This window comes from Toxoplasma gondii, chromosome VIIb (genome assembly GCF_000006565.2).
Source record: "Toxoplasma gondii ME49 chromosome VIIb, whole genome shotgun sequence".
Lineage (NCBI taxonomy): Eukaryota > Apicomplexa > Conoidasida > Eucoccidiorida > Sarcocystidae > Toxoplasma > Toxoplasma gondii.
In genome coordinates, this window is record NC_031475.1 from 4,835,851 (window position 1) to 4,851,078 (window position 15,228).

A 15,228-nucleotide genomic window follows, 5' to 3' on the forward strand; every position below is an offset into this window, starting at 1 on the left:
TCATGTTCAGCTTTGCTTCCTTCTCCGTTCAACAAGCCGAATTTTTCTTTATCTATTATCTGCCCACCAAATCTTTTCTAAAATTTCGGTAGCATGTGTGGAAAAACAGAACCAATGTTCCTGTCACTGTTGATTCCATTGAAAACACGTTATCGTTTTTATGTCATCTCCACAATATGCGAGCTTTAGCGGATCGTCCTGAAACGACGCATTTCGTAGCTTACTTTTCTCCGGCATTAGAGTTCGTAAAGTCTTTGGGATGTCCTTTACCTTCAAAGTGTTTGTCTCCGTTTTATTCGTCTAGGTGTGGTTACAAGTGCCCCCGCGAAAAAGCAAGGTGATACAAATCTCCCGTAACCAAAGGGCACGACAGTTTAATAATGGGATACGTGACGCTAACCTGCACCAGTCTAAAGTAGATAGAGATTACGAAACCAACACGGGGTAGCAACATGAATGGATGAATGGTACGCACATACGGTACACGGTTTTCATTTAAGAAGATTCTGCTGCGAACGTGGGCGGTCGATCTTCCAAAATTTTCCATTTACGGCCATCCGCGTCACTGGATAGAGGAACCATGTTAAACCGTATGGAGTTGTGGAGCAGGAGGTCGCTGCCATGTCTTCACAGTATTACACGTTATTTTCGCGTGTGACGAAGTTAACAAACATGCACCTTTGCGCCGGTGTTAAAGGCTTCATGGGTCAACACTCTATGCATTAAGAGACTCCAGCAATTCCGCAGCCCCTTCTCCTGATCCACGCTGAATGAACACCTTGCTGTCCATCTGCTCGCCGATCGGTATCAGCGTGCTTGCTGAGGGCACAACTGCGACTGCCTTAACGTTCTTGAGTAAGTCGTATAGAAGTCCGTAACTTGACATTTCAGTCGTGAATGTTTTTCCGGCACTGTCGAGGGAGAATTCAAGCATGATGACCCGTACTCGCGGTGCACCGGTGGCCTCGAAATTCTCCAGCAGCATACACTTCGACGGAAACTCTCGTGTTATTTTCAGGAAAGTCACCCATGCCCGGAAGTATTTCTCAGGATCCTGAGGGGGCCAACAAATCGAACAACCACAACCATTTGGCGGCGGTCCAGCTTGTCATTACTCTTGTATATTTTCCCAGAAGTCTTCCAGACAATACCAACCCTTCAGACCTGTTACAGCCTGAGGATGCGACGAGCCGACATCGAGGTGTCAAACCTCGCCGTCAATAAGGGCTATCCGGAGAGATCAGCTCTTAACCGAAAAAATCTGGGTTCGATTCCCAGACAACCTTGTTTTAAATTCAACGACCCACCGCTTGCATCAAAACTTTTTGCGTCGCTACAAAATTAAGAAAGCTGCTGGTGGCGCTAGTGTATCAATTTGCTGTGATTCACGTTTGCCAATCGCGCGGCCGTTGATGAAATGTTTGGAAAAATGTTACCATCACTTATCTTGACCATGTCGGCACGTACCCGAAATACGGTCTCACAATGGTTGCTCAGCACTATCCACTCGTCCTCTGAAGCAAGCATATCCGATCCCCAGTGTGGACTGCACATACCTAAGTACGATCACCCTTACTTTTTGACTTACGTTCGCTTGCTTCGTTATAATTTCTTTGCCCTTGTTCACATTGTACTTATGACCAGGAACTTGTACAAGAGGTTTCAACCAAGCTAAAGCGCCGTCTACTGGAACGCGACTCCACTGTACGTATACAGAGTTCGTGTCCTTCTCGTACCTGCGCACACATGCCCAAAACATCAAAATGTACAAAAAACTCAATGAACAGTAACTGGCACGGACCGATTCACTTGATTTTGTATGTTTGAGCCAACCTATCAAAACCATGCCGTCACGTGGGTGGCTCTCTCAGAGCCCAGAAAGAGCGAGGTCGACGCCACGCACCAGGGACACCCTTTACCTGCCTAAGGATATCAACATCTCGAAGATCACACTGCAGTCCGTGGTCATGCAGTATTACATCGCTGGAGTGCACACGCAATTGAACAGACGGGAGGTTGATGACACAGGAGGGAACCTATTATTCGTGTGCTGCCATCGCTGAGCACGGCGTCAGGGCCCTTGTAGTACGAGCTTACACTAAATACGCGCCAGAGCTGAGGTCCGCTTCCTGGGGAACAGAGGTCCTCCTGGCTTTGTCGGACTTGGGAAGAGTCATGGGGACTGGTGCCGGCACTTCTTCCCGCTTTTGAGGGGGTTTGAAAACCCCGCCCTTGATTGGCGCCCTTTCGATCCCAGCGTTTTCTGTCTTGTTTTCCGCCACCGATCCTCTCGGCCCTGCGGAATTCCCGATTGACTGAGGAGGTGTCGCAGTGGTCACATCGTCTGAAGGGGGGGCCACGTTTCCTTTGTGCGACTCGACCGGCACATGCACGATCTCTGCAGACGACGTAGCGTCCCGTTCACTCCCGCAGCAGCACCAGAACATCTTGAACAACTTTTGGGTGAATGGTGTTGAGCTTTTCAACAGCAGCGACCGAAATGGCTGCCAAGCGAAAGGAAAACCTGAACGTAACTTAAAAAGTACGAGAACCGTATGTGCGGGAATATCCTACACTGCCTCGCTGCGGCTTGGCGCATGCCTTCGCTAGCCCAGTCTCACGCAACACGTTTTATGCGGCGCTGCGAAAGCACTCTCCAGAGAGGGAATCTTTTGACGTATTGCAGGTGAGTGAAATACCATTAACTGAGTCTGGAGAAAGCCTTGAAGCAAATGTAGGCGGGTTTTCAAAAAGAAAATATCTTCGATGGTAGGACATGGGTTTTGCACTGTGAGTGAGCAACGTTTCATCAGGAAGCACCGTTGCAGCCCGATGCAGCGGCAAACGAGACTGGACCACAACGATGCAAAAATATGGAGTTTCAAAGGAACGGCTTGTGAAAAACGTTGACAATGAATTTTTTGCCTGTCATAGCCGTGGAGAAAAAGTTTTCGTGGATGGAGTGGCTAAGCAATAGTAAGAAAAGTCCTCGACCGTGAAACTCCTGGTAAGCACCGTGGGGTAGCTCTTCTTTTGCATAGGGGCTGCCCGACCACTTACATCAAGCCAGCGCGTGCACAAGCAAAGGCTGTTGAGGTCAACGGACTCCTCGCACATCTGGACAATAAAACCGTTTTCAGTTTCTCTCCACACAAACGGGTGAGGATGATTTGCATGGTCGAATCCTATACCATGTGCATTTCAAACAGATATTTTTGTGCAGCGTCATTCCATGCACACTAGATTGTGTAACGCCGTCTCGGCTCCATGCTGTACCCTCAATAGCCACACTCTCAGTCTCCCCCCTCAGCAGTAAACGAAATCCCGATGAGGCGCCATCATATCACATGTAGGGCGAAATAACCCGCTGTTAACGGAAGCTCAATTGTTTCAAGGCTTTAAGCTGGAATACCATGTCGAATATCAGCTCTTTCAGTGTGCAATGTGAAATACGGGTGTACGCCTGTGGGATGGTTGGTCCATCAGGTAGACCGCACAACCGTACCAAACCGAAGGACATTCGAATATACAGAAAAAAGAAATGAGTACACAATCGACCTAGCTCAGGTTGTTCAGCAGGCTAAAGGCGTGACAACAAAGAGAACTGCTACAGCGAACGACAGTGCACACTCTCGAGACAGTCGTACGCTTTGAATTCTTGCCAAGTGTTTTCCCACATTATTTCTGCAAGAAACAGATGTGTGTCGATCTAGTCAAGGGGAACAACAAACTTTCTTCGCCTCTGTAGTCACCTGGTGGACAACTGTCCGATTTTGAAGCACATTGTGTCACCTGGACCACACTGCAGATGTGATAAATGTGACTGCACACCAGCAGACCCCGGAGGCTCGAGCCTATTTCCATCGATAATAAGAAAATGTGTGTCTGGCAAACCGAATTACCAAAGAAGGCGTACCACACGCTACATCGCAGTCCTTCCGAAGGAACGGGTCCGTCGTCCTGTTGCTTTCAGTTTTGATCACCCTCGAGCTTTCGAAGTTTCTCCATCAGTTTTCACGCTCGGTCCACAGCGTCTACCGATCCTCTTTGCACACGCATAGCATCTGCAATTTGTCGAGACGTTACACCCCTGAGTGCCATATTCTTGTCATCTGTTTGCAGTTAAAAGCCCCAGAGTTGTGGTCCCAATGTGGGCCGTTTCACGGTGCGAGAGTCACCCAGTGTGGTCGGTTTTCTTTTTTATACAAGGGGTCTGTGGCCTCACCCAAAACGCTGGAAGCAACATCGTAACAGTAGACGAGGCAGATCACAGAATCAAATGACGCACTATACTCGCTGTTGTTGCGTCGCTCTTCGGAATGAGGTGGCCTTCCGAGAGAACTGAATTTCTTTTCTCGAATTCCATCTCAACTATGATGACCTTTAGCGTTATCATCTCAAACTCTGACTCTTATTCTGCCACGAAAAGCTGCTGGGTGGCGTGCGGCTACCTCCCGTAGTTCACCCCCCGGCGTGTTACTACGATACTCGTGCGATTAGACCGCAAATGACAATACGTTCTGGGGCGTAACTGAATTGCTCGACGAGCGATTGCCTTTAGGGAACAAAGGCCTTCATTTTCAGTGGAAGTACGTGCACCATCTGCGATGAACCAGCTCCGCCGCATCTCCAAAGTGTGCATTCGACAAGAAAGTCTTGAGCTAGATGAGAACAACGCGCAACTGGGCTACATGCGTCTTCGGGTTCTACGAGACAGCATTTCACATAACGCAGCTCCACTCCTGACACAACACATACAATGAACCTGCGCTATCAGTGATGGCAGATAGATTCCTTTGTCTTTTTTTAAAACTGTATACTTTTTGGTTCATACCAAAAAACTGGGAAGCTGCTCAAATAGGACTGAAGTGTCCACAATACCCCGTACGCGTCCCAGTCTTGCTTCGTGAACCGCACACACAAACCCTTCACCCTTTCACTGACTTCCTACCAGTCCCTGACATTCCACCTCTCGTGGCAAATTCCCGACAGCCCGTTCGAGGTTGCATTGCCACTGGGGGGCCAGAAGGCCCAACTGCATGCATGCGAATCAACACACCCACACGTTGCTCCCGTGCAGCGCTTAAACAGCCAAGAGAGTAATTCCTCTGTCACCCACCAAACAACGGAAAATAACATGTGCACCTACAGATGTCCACAAGTGCACATTGATCGTCTACTTTTTCGGCTAGCCCTCTACAGTTTGCCTGGAGCGAAGAACTGGAAACGGTAAACTTGCGTTTTCAGAGTTGTTTGCCGGTGCCCCGGAGCCAAGGGAAGTACCAGGGCCAACAAAAAGAGGATGACCGGCCGAAAGCCCAGACAGCGGACGAGCTCTCTTCTGTCTTCACAGCCACAGAAACGTGCGCCTCACCAGACTGAGAAAAGGCACCCCCACGGAACCCGATTTGTTCATTTTTTCCCCAAATGGGTTCTCAAGGATGCCCGCACTTTGTTGGTTCGCTACTTTTGCTTGGCACTTTTTGCTAGCATTTCGACGCCTCCTTGAGGAGAGCCCGACGTACCCATGGCAATTACTTGGCATAAAAAAACGGTGATGCAAGAAATCCGCACCACCTTTCGGGGCCCGTTAGATCGGGTCCCTGTCAAGCCCACGTTGCTCTTGTGGCGAAAGGCACTCTTTGGGAAAACAGCCGTCGCCGCCCAGTAAACGAGCATCCACTCTACCAGTTCGAAACCAGCCCATCTAAAACAGCAGGAGACAGCCGAACTTCTTCACGATCACCAGAGCCTCAAGGCCGGCTTTGAACGCACAGAGCTGGGGGCTCTTTTCAGTACCCCACTCCGATATACGCTGCGTCGTTCTGCGTGTAAACCAACTTCAGGTCGGAAAGAAGCGCGACTAGCACCAGGGAATACACAAACGACAGCAAGCTCCCGACTTCCAGTGCTCGCACAGCCCAGTAGTATCTTCGAGAGTCCTCAGGGTAACCTGGAAAAGGCATTGCACACCCGACACAAAAAAATACGCGATGGTACGCATTCTGTACGTATTGCATCTGTCTCTCAACATGTTTAATATAACTCACCGCATGTGCAGGCCTCTATCCATATGCACACATACACGTACATATAGCCATAATATCTTTTTCTCACGCCCATCACGAGATCCACATCCACATATGCGCATACACTAATCTACAGTCACCACATCTCTTTCTCCCATGCAGTATCAAAACGCGCAAGACAACATCCAGGGGGCACACTCGTGGCGCGGCTACCCACACAGGCCCTCTGTGGCGCGCCCGCCAGGTCAGTGCATGCATGACACCGCCCTTACGTAGGTTGAGGCAAAACGCGAGGCAGCCGATGGGAGGGCAAATGAAAGAGGCCAGCAGAGCGAGCACCACCCAGGTAATGTCGTTGTCTTCCTTCTTTGAGTGCTGCATCACAGAACAAAGCAAACAAACATACAGGGTCACTGCTGTGAAGCCGCTTGTGAGCGAGACTCTGGTCTAAGCAAGACCCTCGAAACAGAGAAAACATTCACCCGTTACCAAAAATAATCCTCCGCGTTCCTGTCACAGCCGGAAGAAAGCAAACGGATGATTGCGCGCTTCCGAGCCGATGCCTCGTGCGAGCCTGACATGCTGGGTACATGGATCGACAGCGCAGTCACAACAGTGCGTTTCATGCGCAAGATGCTGGATGCGGTGCCGTCGCTTGTACGGGAGCAATGCCCACCGGCACTACTCACAGTAGAAGCTTGTCACCGTATTACCTATACCATCTACGGCGAAATGTGCAGCGCTCTCGTGTAGAATATGCCCCCGCAACAACGTCCTGTTCACGTGTACGAACTGCTCCCATACGCGACCAGAGAGTGGCAGGGTCCACAAAAAAGGCGTGAGCCGTCTCCACCTACAGTCACGCTCTAAAAACAATACTGGGGAAGTGTGTTTTGGACTGCAGTTCTCAGTGGCGCAAAAATCTTAATTCTAGAGTTCACCGCATGCGCATGTCCTACCTCTCCAACAGGGACAGAAACGTCGTCTTCTTGCGCCTCGGCCTTGATCAGCGGCTCGTGTACCTGCGACTGCAGACAGAATGTTTCGCAAAACACCGCAAGAGTTTTCCCGCTGAATGAGTGGATCTTGTTTACGCTGTCAGGATATTGTATTCCTGCCGCATCTGTAAAACGGCGATATTCCGGCACGGAGTGAGTACACACATCTACCAGGCAGAGCATAACAAGTAAGTATTGCCCCAACAATTCCCACAATGCTGAGGAATTTTTTCGACACACACATTACCGACCGTCGCAATACGTCAGCATTCGGTTCTGAAACCCACCCACCTTCCGCTTGGAGAGGCCAACTTCTTCGTGGGGCATCGCGGGAGCGCTGTCTGCAGCTGTCGCCAAATCCAGGGAAACTCCACCCTGATTGGCGTTAGATCCTACGGCAGACTCAACGGGTGTTGCACAAGCAGCACCTGCGCCGTTTGCTGTCAGAGTCGACATCCTGGAACAGCCAGCTTTGACGAAGGGCGAAGCACGAGGGCAACGGTCTCTCCAGTAAAGCAGCCTGGTGGTCCGAAGTGGTATTTTGTTTGCCTCTCGTTCCTCGCAAAGTTCACTTCTGCGAAACAGGGTTTCGTTGAAGTAGGCTTGACAACGCTACGAGGGGGAAAAGAATGCCATTCACCCTCGGAGAGCCGACCGGATTCAGAGACAAGGAGCTACGCGATCGAGGTACCCGCCTTCAAAGTCGCCGGTTTTCACGTGCACTTTTGACTGTCTCCCTCGTCAGAAATACTCAGAACGCCACATCCGTGGAAACCCATTGAAATTTTCCGACACTGGCCAACAGACCGTCTAGGTGGTCAGACACCGTGCGAAAAGTGTCGAGAAAGAGCCCTTCCACTGCATGCTTGCGAAACGTCTAATGCTGGTGGCGGCTGGGAGTCCCGCGCGAATAGTTCTGGCACATCACAAAAAATTCTTACGGATTCCTGATTTGCAAGTGAACATGGGGGGGCTTGTCGACTTACGTAGTCCACGCCTACCTGTGTGGGGCGCATCTCGAAAATCTGAACTTCTTGTTTTCATCTAGCTTCGTGGGAAGGAACAGTACTCGGTGCTCCGCCCGTGCCGGACACAGCCTTCCAACTACATTCGGGCGGAGCAGCCGTGTGCTAATAATTCCAGCCGACGGGACGGAGAGAGTAACTATGCGGCTCCATCATCTAAGCGAAACTGCATTCTCACCAAAAATCAAAGGGTATGGCGAGGAACTGTCGTGGAAACACGACTGGATAATTTTTCAGTGAGTACCTCTTAGTGCCACAGTACCCCTGTAAGTCTCTTCGCTTCAGGGGGGTGACCTCTAGGACGCATCGTGGCTACCGTCAAGAAGCATACACTTTGAATACCCTCCAACCCGCAGAAATCCCTCTTTTGTTCCAGGTTTATTGGGTTTATAGTTGTTATTTGTAGTATTAACAGTGGCAGAAAGCTACTACCTGACGCGGCTACGATCACGAATGTAGGACAAAAAGTCGACGTATTGCGACACCAGACCCAGAGGAGCCTACAAGCTGCCACGATGGTGGTCGCACATCTTGACAATCGCTATGCTTCTGCAGCCCCCAAACTGCATATTTCTCAGACGGAAAGAAGAAACCGCATGAACTTGTGATCGCTGACGCTGAGCACTTCATCCACTTGCTGTCCACGATATAATTATCTATCTCGTGTTCGGTGTAGTGCCCCGTTTCCATATATATCACACGTCTCTTGTAGCTTTGAGATCATGCTAACGGCGATAAGGGAAGTGAGCAAGAGGTGACGGATCCCTGTTCTCTGGAGAGTTAGTGTGGTCTTAACCCTGCAATCCAGTGGATCGTGCATATGAGTGTTCCCGTGATTCCCCAACATACCGTTATATTCTTTCGTGTGCACCTCTGTATAAGGTACTTTTTGCCTCTTATGCTACCAGCAGCAACAACTGGGCAGACCTGCGAAGACGCTGTCCTTCTGCCAGACCAAGCACTTCATACGTAACGTTTTTCTTCAAAGCCGTGACGCCACAGCGATAGGGGAGAGGGAAGAGTATTTGATGCATGGAACCTGCTTCACGAAGATGACGTGTAGCATTAGAGGGCAAGCGCCATTTTATCCATTCGTGATCCGAGTTCAACTGCCAAGTAGACCTGTAACACCAGTCTCCGTGTACGACACGGAGGGCGAGCTGCAACTCCCTCCAGGACGACTGCATCGGCGAAAAGCGCCAGTAGAGATGTATGAATGTGTGTTTCAACTGAATACAATCTAATACGTTGAAATCGACGCTGCTTCTTGAAACTTAACGCCATGTTGGGGACCTCGGAGGTTCTTTTCTGCAGCTTGGCTTTGCTGGGGAAGGGTGCGGCGCAATAGCGTACTACCACGTTTTATCTTGCGTTGTGTAGCAGCTGGAATCCTTTCCAGTTGCGTAGCTGGTTTTGACTCCGAGCAAATAGCTTCTAGGCACAGAAAACTCCTCGGTGGTGACAATTCTGGACTGGGATTCACGCAGCTTCGGCGGGAGCAGTATCGAACAAACATCCCCTTTTACATACCACCTCTGCAGAGAAGAATCTGAAAACTCCGGAGTGGCGTACCCCTTCGGATTCATTAGTATTTCTACAGTCTTGGATCATCGAGGCTGATGGCACTTGGTGAGAGACGCTTCAACAAGCGTCCCTCTCTGACGACCCAACTACTGTTTCTCCCCTCGTGTTTCCTCATACCGAATCTGCAAAATGAGAACTCGGCATTTGGCTCAACGCTCCGTGATATCTTGAGCATGAACTCAGCCTATCTGTCGAATCATAACACAGCTGCCAAAAGCAGCATATGGGAACAGACAGCAGCGCCAAAGCATACCTGGCGCTATCGCCTCCAAAGAGCACGAAGCCCGTCAAACAGGTAAAGCGCAACAAGACTCCGTTCGTTTGATTCTGCGCAGTGAGCTAAATAGATACGAGAAGCTTGACAAGGACGAACGATCATAAAGGTACTTCCACCCAAAACCGGTGATTTGTCAGTACACATGTCTTCCCTTAATAGTCTCGGATTTTCATCTGAGCCAATGAAGCTAACACAGGAGCGCTTGGATCCGTTGATCACAGACCTTCAAAATATGAACCAGTGGTCCAACTCATGACACTTCATTCGCCACAAAAAGCAGAGTCGTAACTCTCTGTCTCTGCACGGCTGAAACGATCCAATGTGACCTTTGGAAAAACCGCAATGATTTCAGGACCTCCAGGGCGGTAGTGTCGCGCTGCCGCAACATGTGCCGCCCCCGTGTAAATCAAGAACAAGACACTATATTGATGATGTAAGCAAGACTTCCCGACTTCTATTTTATGATAATCCTCTTCACAGGACATTTTCGTGTTGCCTTCTGCGCTAAACTGTTCTAGCAGTACGGGCGGCAGTGCCACACACAATGGTGACTGTAGGTCTGTGAAAAAGTATTCCAAAAAAGTACCCGTATTACAGGCTGCTTTTTCTCAATCAAAGGAATATGAACGGCACCATATAGCATCGTTTTTTTGCGCCTGGAAGACAAAGGAACAAAACGCTGCTTTCCGTCACTGCGGCGGACCTGTTGCGACAAGCACGGCATTCAGCTGCAGTGGAAGTTGATCCTGAAACTAACTTTTTCGCGCAAGAAAAATTTGGAGCTCACGTGAAACTTCCAAGTTTCAGTGGACACAAATGACGACTAGCCCAGACAGAAGGACCAGCAAGCATCTTCTGCATGGACTTGTCTTTCCTTCAGTCACAAACGAATATGCCAGACACAGCATGGCAACACCTCCGCTGTGCCCGGTTTTCCCCTGCCTGCTTGCTTCTGTTTTAACCGCGGACTCAATCGAACTCGTGCATGTTCTAGTGGGACGACTGTCGACCTTCCAATGAATAAAGGTTGAACAACTATTACTTTGTGTGAGGAGAGAACCTCTTCTGAAGTTCTGGCACCTGCTTTTGTCTCTGCGATCCTTATTCAGCGCAAATGACCTACTTCTGAACACACAGTTCGGGGTGGGTGTCTTCACCTCACTCGCAAGAGAATGTCGCGTCGGCTGCAAAACTACGGGAATGTGGCTTACAATAAACGTCGCGAATCTGTCGCCGTTTCCCCCCTCGAATCGCCCGGTTTCTTTTTTGCAGGCTGAAGGAGGGGCACCATTTTTCAAGCTGTCAAGGGATAGCCCACGTTCCTTCGCCCTCAAGAACTCAGCTTATACAAGGGATTTTTTTTACCAGTCTCTTCGTTCTCGTTAGCTTTCTGCTTCGACGAAATCGCGGACTGAGGTGTGTGAAGGGACCTACACGTAGGCCGCCTCTGTGTTCGTAAAAGAAAATTAAAGCTCAAGATGTCTGGTTCATTCTCCACCTTCTTCCGTTGGGCTCCATGACATCAATGTGTCACGTCCTGCCGGCGAGACCGCTGCTACAATGGATGTCGTTTTCGAGTTCACTCGTGTCGTCATTTCTGCCGTTAGCAAAAGATGCGCCAGCGTCATCCTCGAAGTTGCTCGTCAGAACCCACGGTAGGTCCCGACTTAGGGTCCGTTACACCCTGGAGAATGGCCCACTTCCTTACATGCTGGACACCGAGGAAACGATACTTTTTGGTGCTTATTAGAAGATAGGGGTAGCGGCTGCGGGTAAATAAACCGTACACAGGGTGATCTTGTGAACACGACCTCGAACCACTTTCTCCAGAGCACAGCCGTCGTTTTCATCAAAAATCGGAGCCGGGATGTGCGGGCGTTTCCCCCGCTGCTACATATTCGCTTTGTACTCGATGCTTGTTCGCATTCATCGCGATCCTCTGACAAGCACTACGTGCGCGTCGCGTCTGTGTGGAGTCGAAATACTCCCGCGAGCACGCCCTCTACACACGGAAGTGTCAGCATCTGGAGTTCCTTCCACGAAGTGGTTTTAGCCCACCTCCTTCTTTGTTTCCCGCAGTTCTCTTCTGATAAGAATCATTCGAAAACCACATTCCAACGCAACTGTCCGCCCGTGAGAACCAGCGCAGCAGCGTTTCTTGTGCGTCTTCTCAGGTACAGTGGGCGCCTCATCGAGATGGGCCAGGCCACCAACCGGGCGTACGTACACCTGAAGTACTTCAGCGGGAGAGTTCTCATGCCGCGCGGACCTTTGCACTCCCACGCGCGATGTGGGTCTCCACTGGCTTCGCAGTCTTCGCAGGCCAGCAGCGGCCTACCGGCCTCCCCAAAGGCGAACCTGCAAGCCGCGGCTTCCGCCTCAGCAGACGGAGCGTCTTCTGTGGCAGCGCAGCGTTCTAGTGACGCTGAAACTCGCTCTCCCGGTGCCTCAGCGCAGACAGTCCAGGCAGACCCTTCCAACGCAACATCCTCCGGTGTTCCACCTCCCCCGGGTGTTTCATCTTCGACGAACTCCTCATCTTCGAATGCCGCATCTTCATCGACCTCTTCGTCGTCATCGACTTCCTCGTCTTCCTCGAATTCCTCGTCTTCTGGAAGCCCACACACGGCGTCGTTTTCTCCGTGGAATCGGACAGGGACGAGGATCACTCTCAACGTAAAACCTCTTGACGATGACAAGGCACTTGAGGTAAGTGAGACAACGACATGCGGATCCTCTTCATCTCTCGCGTCTGCTGATGTCTCTCCAAGCTGCACACAGACGCGCTACCACGATCTGTATCTATATATCTGTCGTCCTCCATATGTCTTATGTATCTGTATCTATGTCTATCTATGTGTATCTATAAGTATTTGTATGTACTTATATATTTCTACTTGTCTATATCTCTCTATCCATTTGTCCTTCCGCATGTATATATATATATATATATATATATTTATATGGAGACAAGACTGCGAATGCGACTCTGCTGGTGTCAGTCTACGTGTGTGTTTTTTATTTCTTGCCATGTCCGAGCGTATTCGGCTATCCCTGCTGTTAAATCTGGAAGTGCATCTATTAGATTTCCGTGGTCGTTTCACTCTTCCGAGCCGAGACGCAGAGCGAGCAAGCGTAAGAGCGCGAGCCCCTGTAACGTGTCAGTTTACTGGAGTTGAGCCAGACTAGTGTGAAATCGGATTTTTCCGAGGCGTATACTAAACCAGCATTGTTAAGGACTACTACATCTTCCAAACCAGCTTGAATGTTCTCTGCGCAGTTGTCCTCAGAAAGCCTAGGATGTTGTTGGCGAGACCACAGCCCTCCATCGTCCTTCAGCTATTTTCTGTCACAGGTTTTCGCTTTTGTGCTCCGACACTCTGTACAACATACATGGCTGTTGGTACCTGGAAATCCGGCCTACAGAGAAAAGGGAGCGGTCTTATCAAGGGGTGTTTAGCTGGAAGTTGGCGTCGCTGAGTCGATCGCATTTCAGTTTTCGTGTACATTCATGTCCAGTACATGAAGGTGAAGTGCTGGACTTCAGTTTCCTTTATTGAAACGCGTTGTTTAGAGACAACTGGAGGTTTCCCCATGCTTTTTCCCTCCCGGCTTTTCCCAGGTTGGAGCTGAGGCACTCAGCGATGGCCTCGTGATGCTGGTGATGCTCTGTCTCGTTGCGGTGGGTTTGTCCATCCGTCGTTTTTACGCTGCACGCGTCGAGGCCAAGGGGAGACAGCGCGAGGCTGAACTGCGGGAGCGGCATGCAGAGACGCACCGCCAGTTGGAGCAAGTGATTCGTTTTCTTCAGCAGCATTATCCGGACTTTAAGCTTCAGGAAACTATTCCTCCTGAGACCACAGGTTCCCCGGACAGTCCCCCACAAGAAGAGGAACAGAGAACTGCTGGGCAGCCTAAGTCTCTGTAGACAAGGTTCGTGCTTTTGGGGAGACTCGCAGACGTTAGCGGCTGTGAAGGTCTTGCTTCAAGGCCGACGCGCGCGAGAAGAACAAAGCGACGTGTGTGGCCCCGATTTTCCACGCAGTGGGTTTTGTAGAAACACATCGTACACACCGAGGTGCCAAAGAAAAACCAATCGATGCCGTGGGGAGGATTGTTGCAGGTGTGACGTTTCTGTGGGAGAGCGCCCCTTGGGGGATTCAGTGCTTGAAGACTTTCGAGCTTATTTGGGGGCGGAATTTCTGGTTTGAGTTTACAGCATTTAAAGCTGGGCAGCTGCGACTGCAGGGAAGAGGAAAATTCTTAGGTTGGAGCTCTGTTGCGTTGTATTTCACGTGGGAAACAAAGGTCGAATTGTAACGGCAGAAAACGCTCTAAAAAGGCAGATTCAGGGGTTCCACGGTTCGAGGGTGGAGGCGTTTTGTGGCCCCGCCTGCGAATTCGGTGGCTGCTTCCGCTGGAGTCGAGTCGTGAAAACTCCAGAGTTTCTGGGTTCCAAGAAGCGGTACCACAGAAGATTTTGCTTGCGCTTGTTGCTGTACAGTTCAGAGTTTTATTTACTCTGTCACTGAAGAGTTTTTTTCCCGAATCAGTGGCCAAGTTGCAAAGGTGTCAGGTGCGCCAAGGGGCCCCGCCACGTGCTAGGTCTCCCGTACTTGTATGTGCATGCGTGCGTCTTGCAAACATTCACAGGAAGTGTGTCTCTGTGCGACACATCTTTTTCACTTCCGCATTCAAGCGTGCACGCATCGGTCTCTCTACGGGATGCCGTTGCTTGTATAGACACACTTGTTTTCCAGGGAGTCAAACATCGGTAAAGGGAACCCATCGGCTGCGTGTGCAGCTTCCTCATGAGCTCTGCCGGATGTCTTCCGGGGCATTACCGACTTTCCCGCACACGAACTGAAAGACAATTCCACGTCCACCGAGACACTTCGTGCCGTACAGCTAAGGAGCAGGCTGTCAGCTTCGAGGTGGGCTGGGGTTTTGTCTGTTGCGTTTTCCCGCTGGTCTCACGCGAATTATTGGCAGGAAGATTTTCCGTCTGTCTCGCGAAAACGAAGATCCGTCATCCCTCCTCACTCTCGCGGATACAAAGGTTTGCGACCAAACAGAGAGGGGCGCAAAGCGATGGTTAGTCTTGTCACTTTGCACAGAACAAAGAGGCAAACCGCTTGAGTCGTAGCTGACTGCTGTCGGTTACGCCCATGTGCGTGAATGCGGCAGGGACTGCACATGACACCGTTTACACCGGAGACGTATCGAGGTACCGAAAACGTTGAAGCCCTTTATCCGGACGGTGTTTGCTAGCTCTGTGGACAAAACAGTACCCGAGAGTAAGCAGGCTGCCCCCG

The 15,228-nt window shown here is 50.4% G+C and overlaps 3 protein-coding genes across 3 annotated transcripts; 1 reads left to right on the top strand and 2 right to left on the bottom strand.

Annotated features, from left to right (window-relative positions):
- Positions 1-484: 484 nt before the first annotated feature.
- TGME49_255420 (hypothetical protein) lies at positions 485-2,991 on the bottom strand. The gene is made up of 3 exons (XM_002364829.1): positions 2,098-2,991; positions 1,589-1,736; positions 485-1,054 (listed from the first exon to the last, which is right to left on the bottom strand). The coding sequence occupies exons 1-3, from the start codon at positions 2,445-2,447 to the stop codon at positions 716-718; spliced, it is 837 nt and encodes a 278-aa protein (XP_002364870.1). The 5' UTR covers positions 2,448-2,991; the 3' UTR covers positions 485-715.
- A 1,576-nt stretch (positions 2,992-4,567) lies between these two features.
- TGME49_255410 (hypothetical protein) lies at positions 4,568-7,823 on the bottom strand. The gene is made up of 4 exons (XM_002364828.2): positions 7,319-7,823; positions 6,989-7,057; positions 6,302-6,404; positions 4,568-5,953 (listed from the first exon to the last, which is right to left on the bottom strand). Exons 1-4 carry the CDS (start codon positions 7,481-7,483, stop codon positions 5,793-5,795), a joined length of 498 nt encoding a protein of 165 aa, XP_002364869.1. The 5' UTR covers positions 7,484-7,823; the 3' UTR covers positions 4,568-5,792.
- Positions 7,824-10,917: 3,094 nt separating this feature from the next.
- On the top strand, positions 10,918-13,841 carry TGME49_255400 (hypothetical protein; the record flags this gene model as incomplete). The annotated part of the gene is made up of 3 exons (XM_002364827.1): positions 10,918-11,568; positions 12,088-12,622; positions 13,536-13,841. Exons 1-3 carry the CDS (start codon positions 11,474-11,476, stop codon positions 13,839-13,841), a joined length of 936 nt encoding a protein of 311 aa, XP_002364868.1. The 5' UTR covers positions 10,918-11,473.
- Positions 13,842-15,228: the final 1,387 nt, after the last annotated feature.

Coding starts and splice junctions, on each gene's coding strand:
- TGME49_255420 (XM_002364829.1), bottom strand. CDS start 2,447: ATGTTCTGGTGCTGCTGCGGGAGTGAACGGGACGCTACGTCGTCTGCA. Junction 1,737..2,097: donor AGCTCTGGCGCGTATTTAGT/GTAAGCTCGTAC, acceptor ATGTGTGCGCAG/GTACGAGAAGGACACGAACT. Junction 1,055..1,588: donor TTATAACGAAGCAAGCGAAC/GTAAGTCAAAAA, acceptor TGGCCCCCTCAG/GATCCTGAGAAATACTTCCG.
- TGME49_255410 (XM_002364828.2), bottom strand. CDS start 7,483: ATGTCGACTCTGACAGCAAACGGCGCAGGTGCTGCTTGTGCAACACCC. Junction 7,058..7,318: donor TTGGCCTCTCCAAGCGGAAG/GTGGGTGGGTTT, acceptor TTCTGTCTGCAG/TCGCAGGTACACGAGCCGCT. Junction 5,954..6,301: donor CGCGTTTTGCCTCAACCTAC/GTAAGGGCGGTG, acceptor TGCCTTTTCCAG/GTTACCCTGAGGACTCTCGA.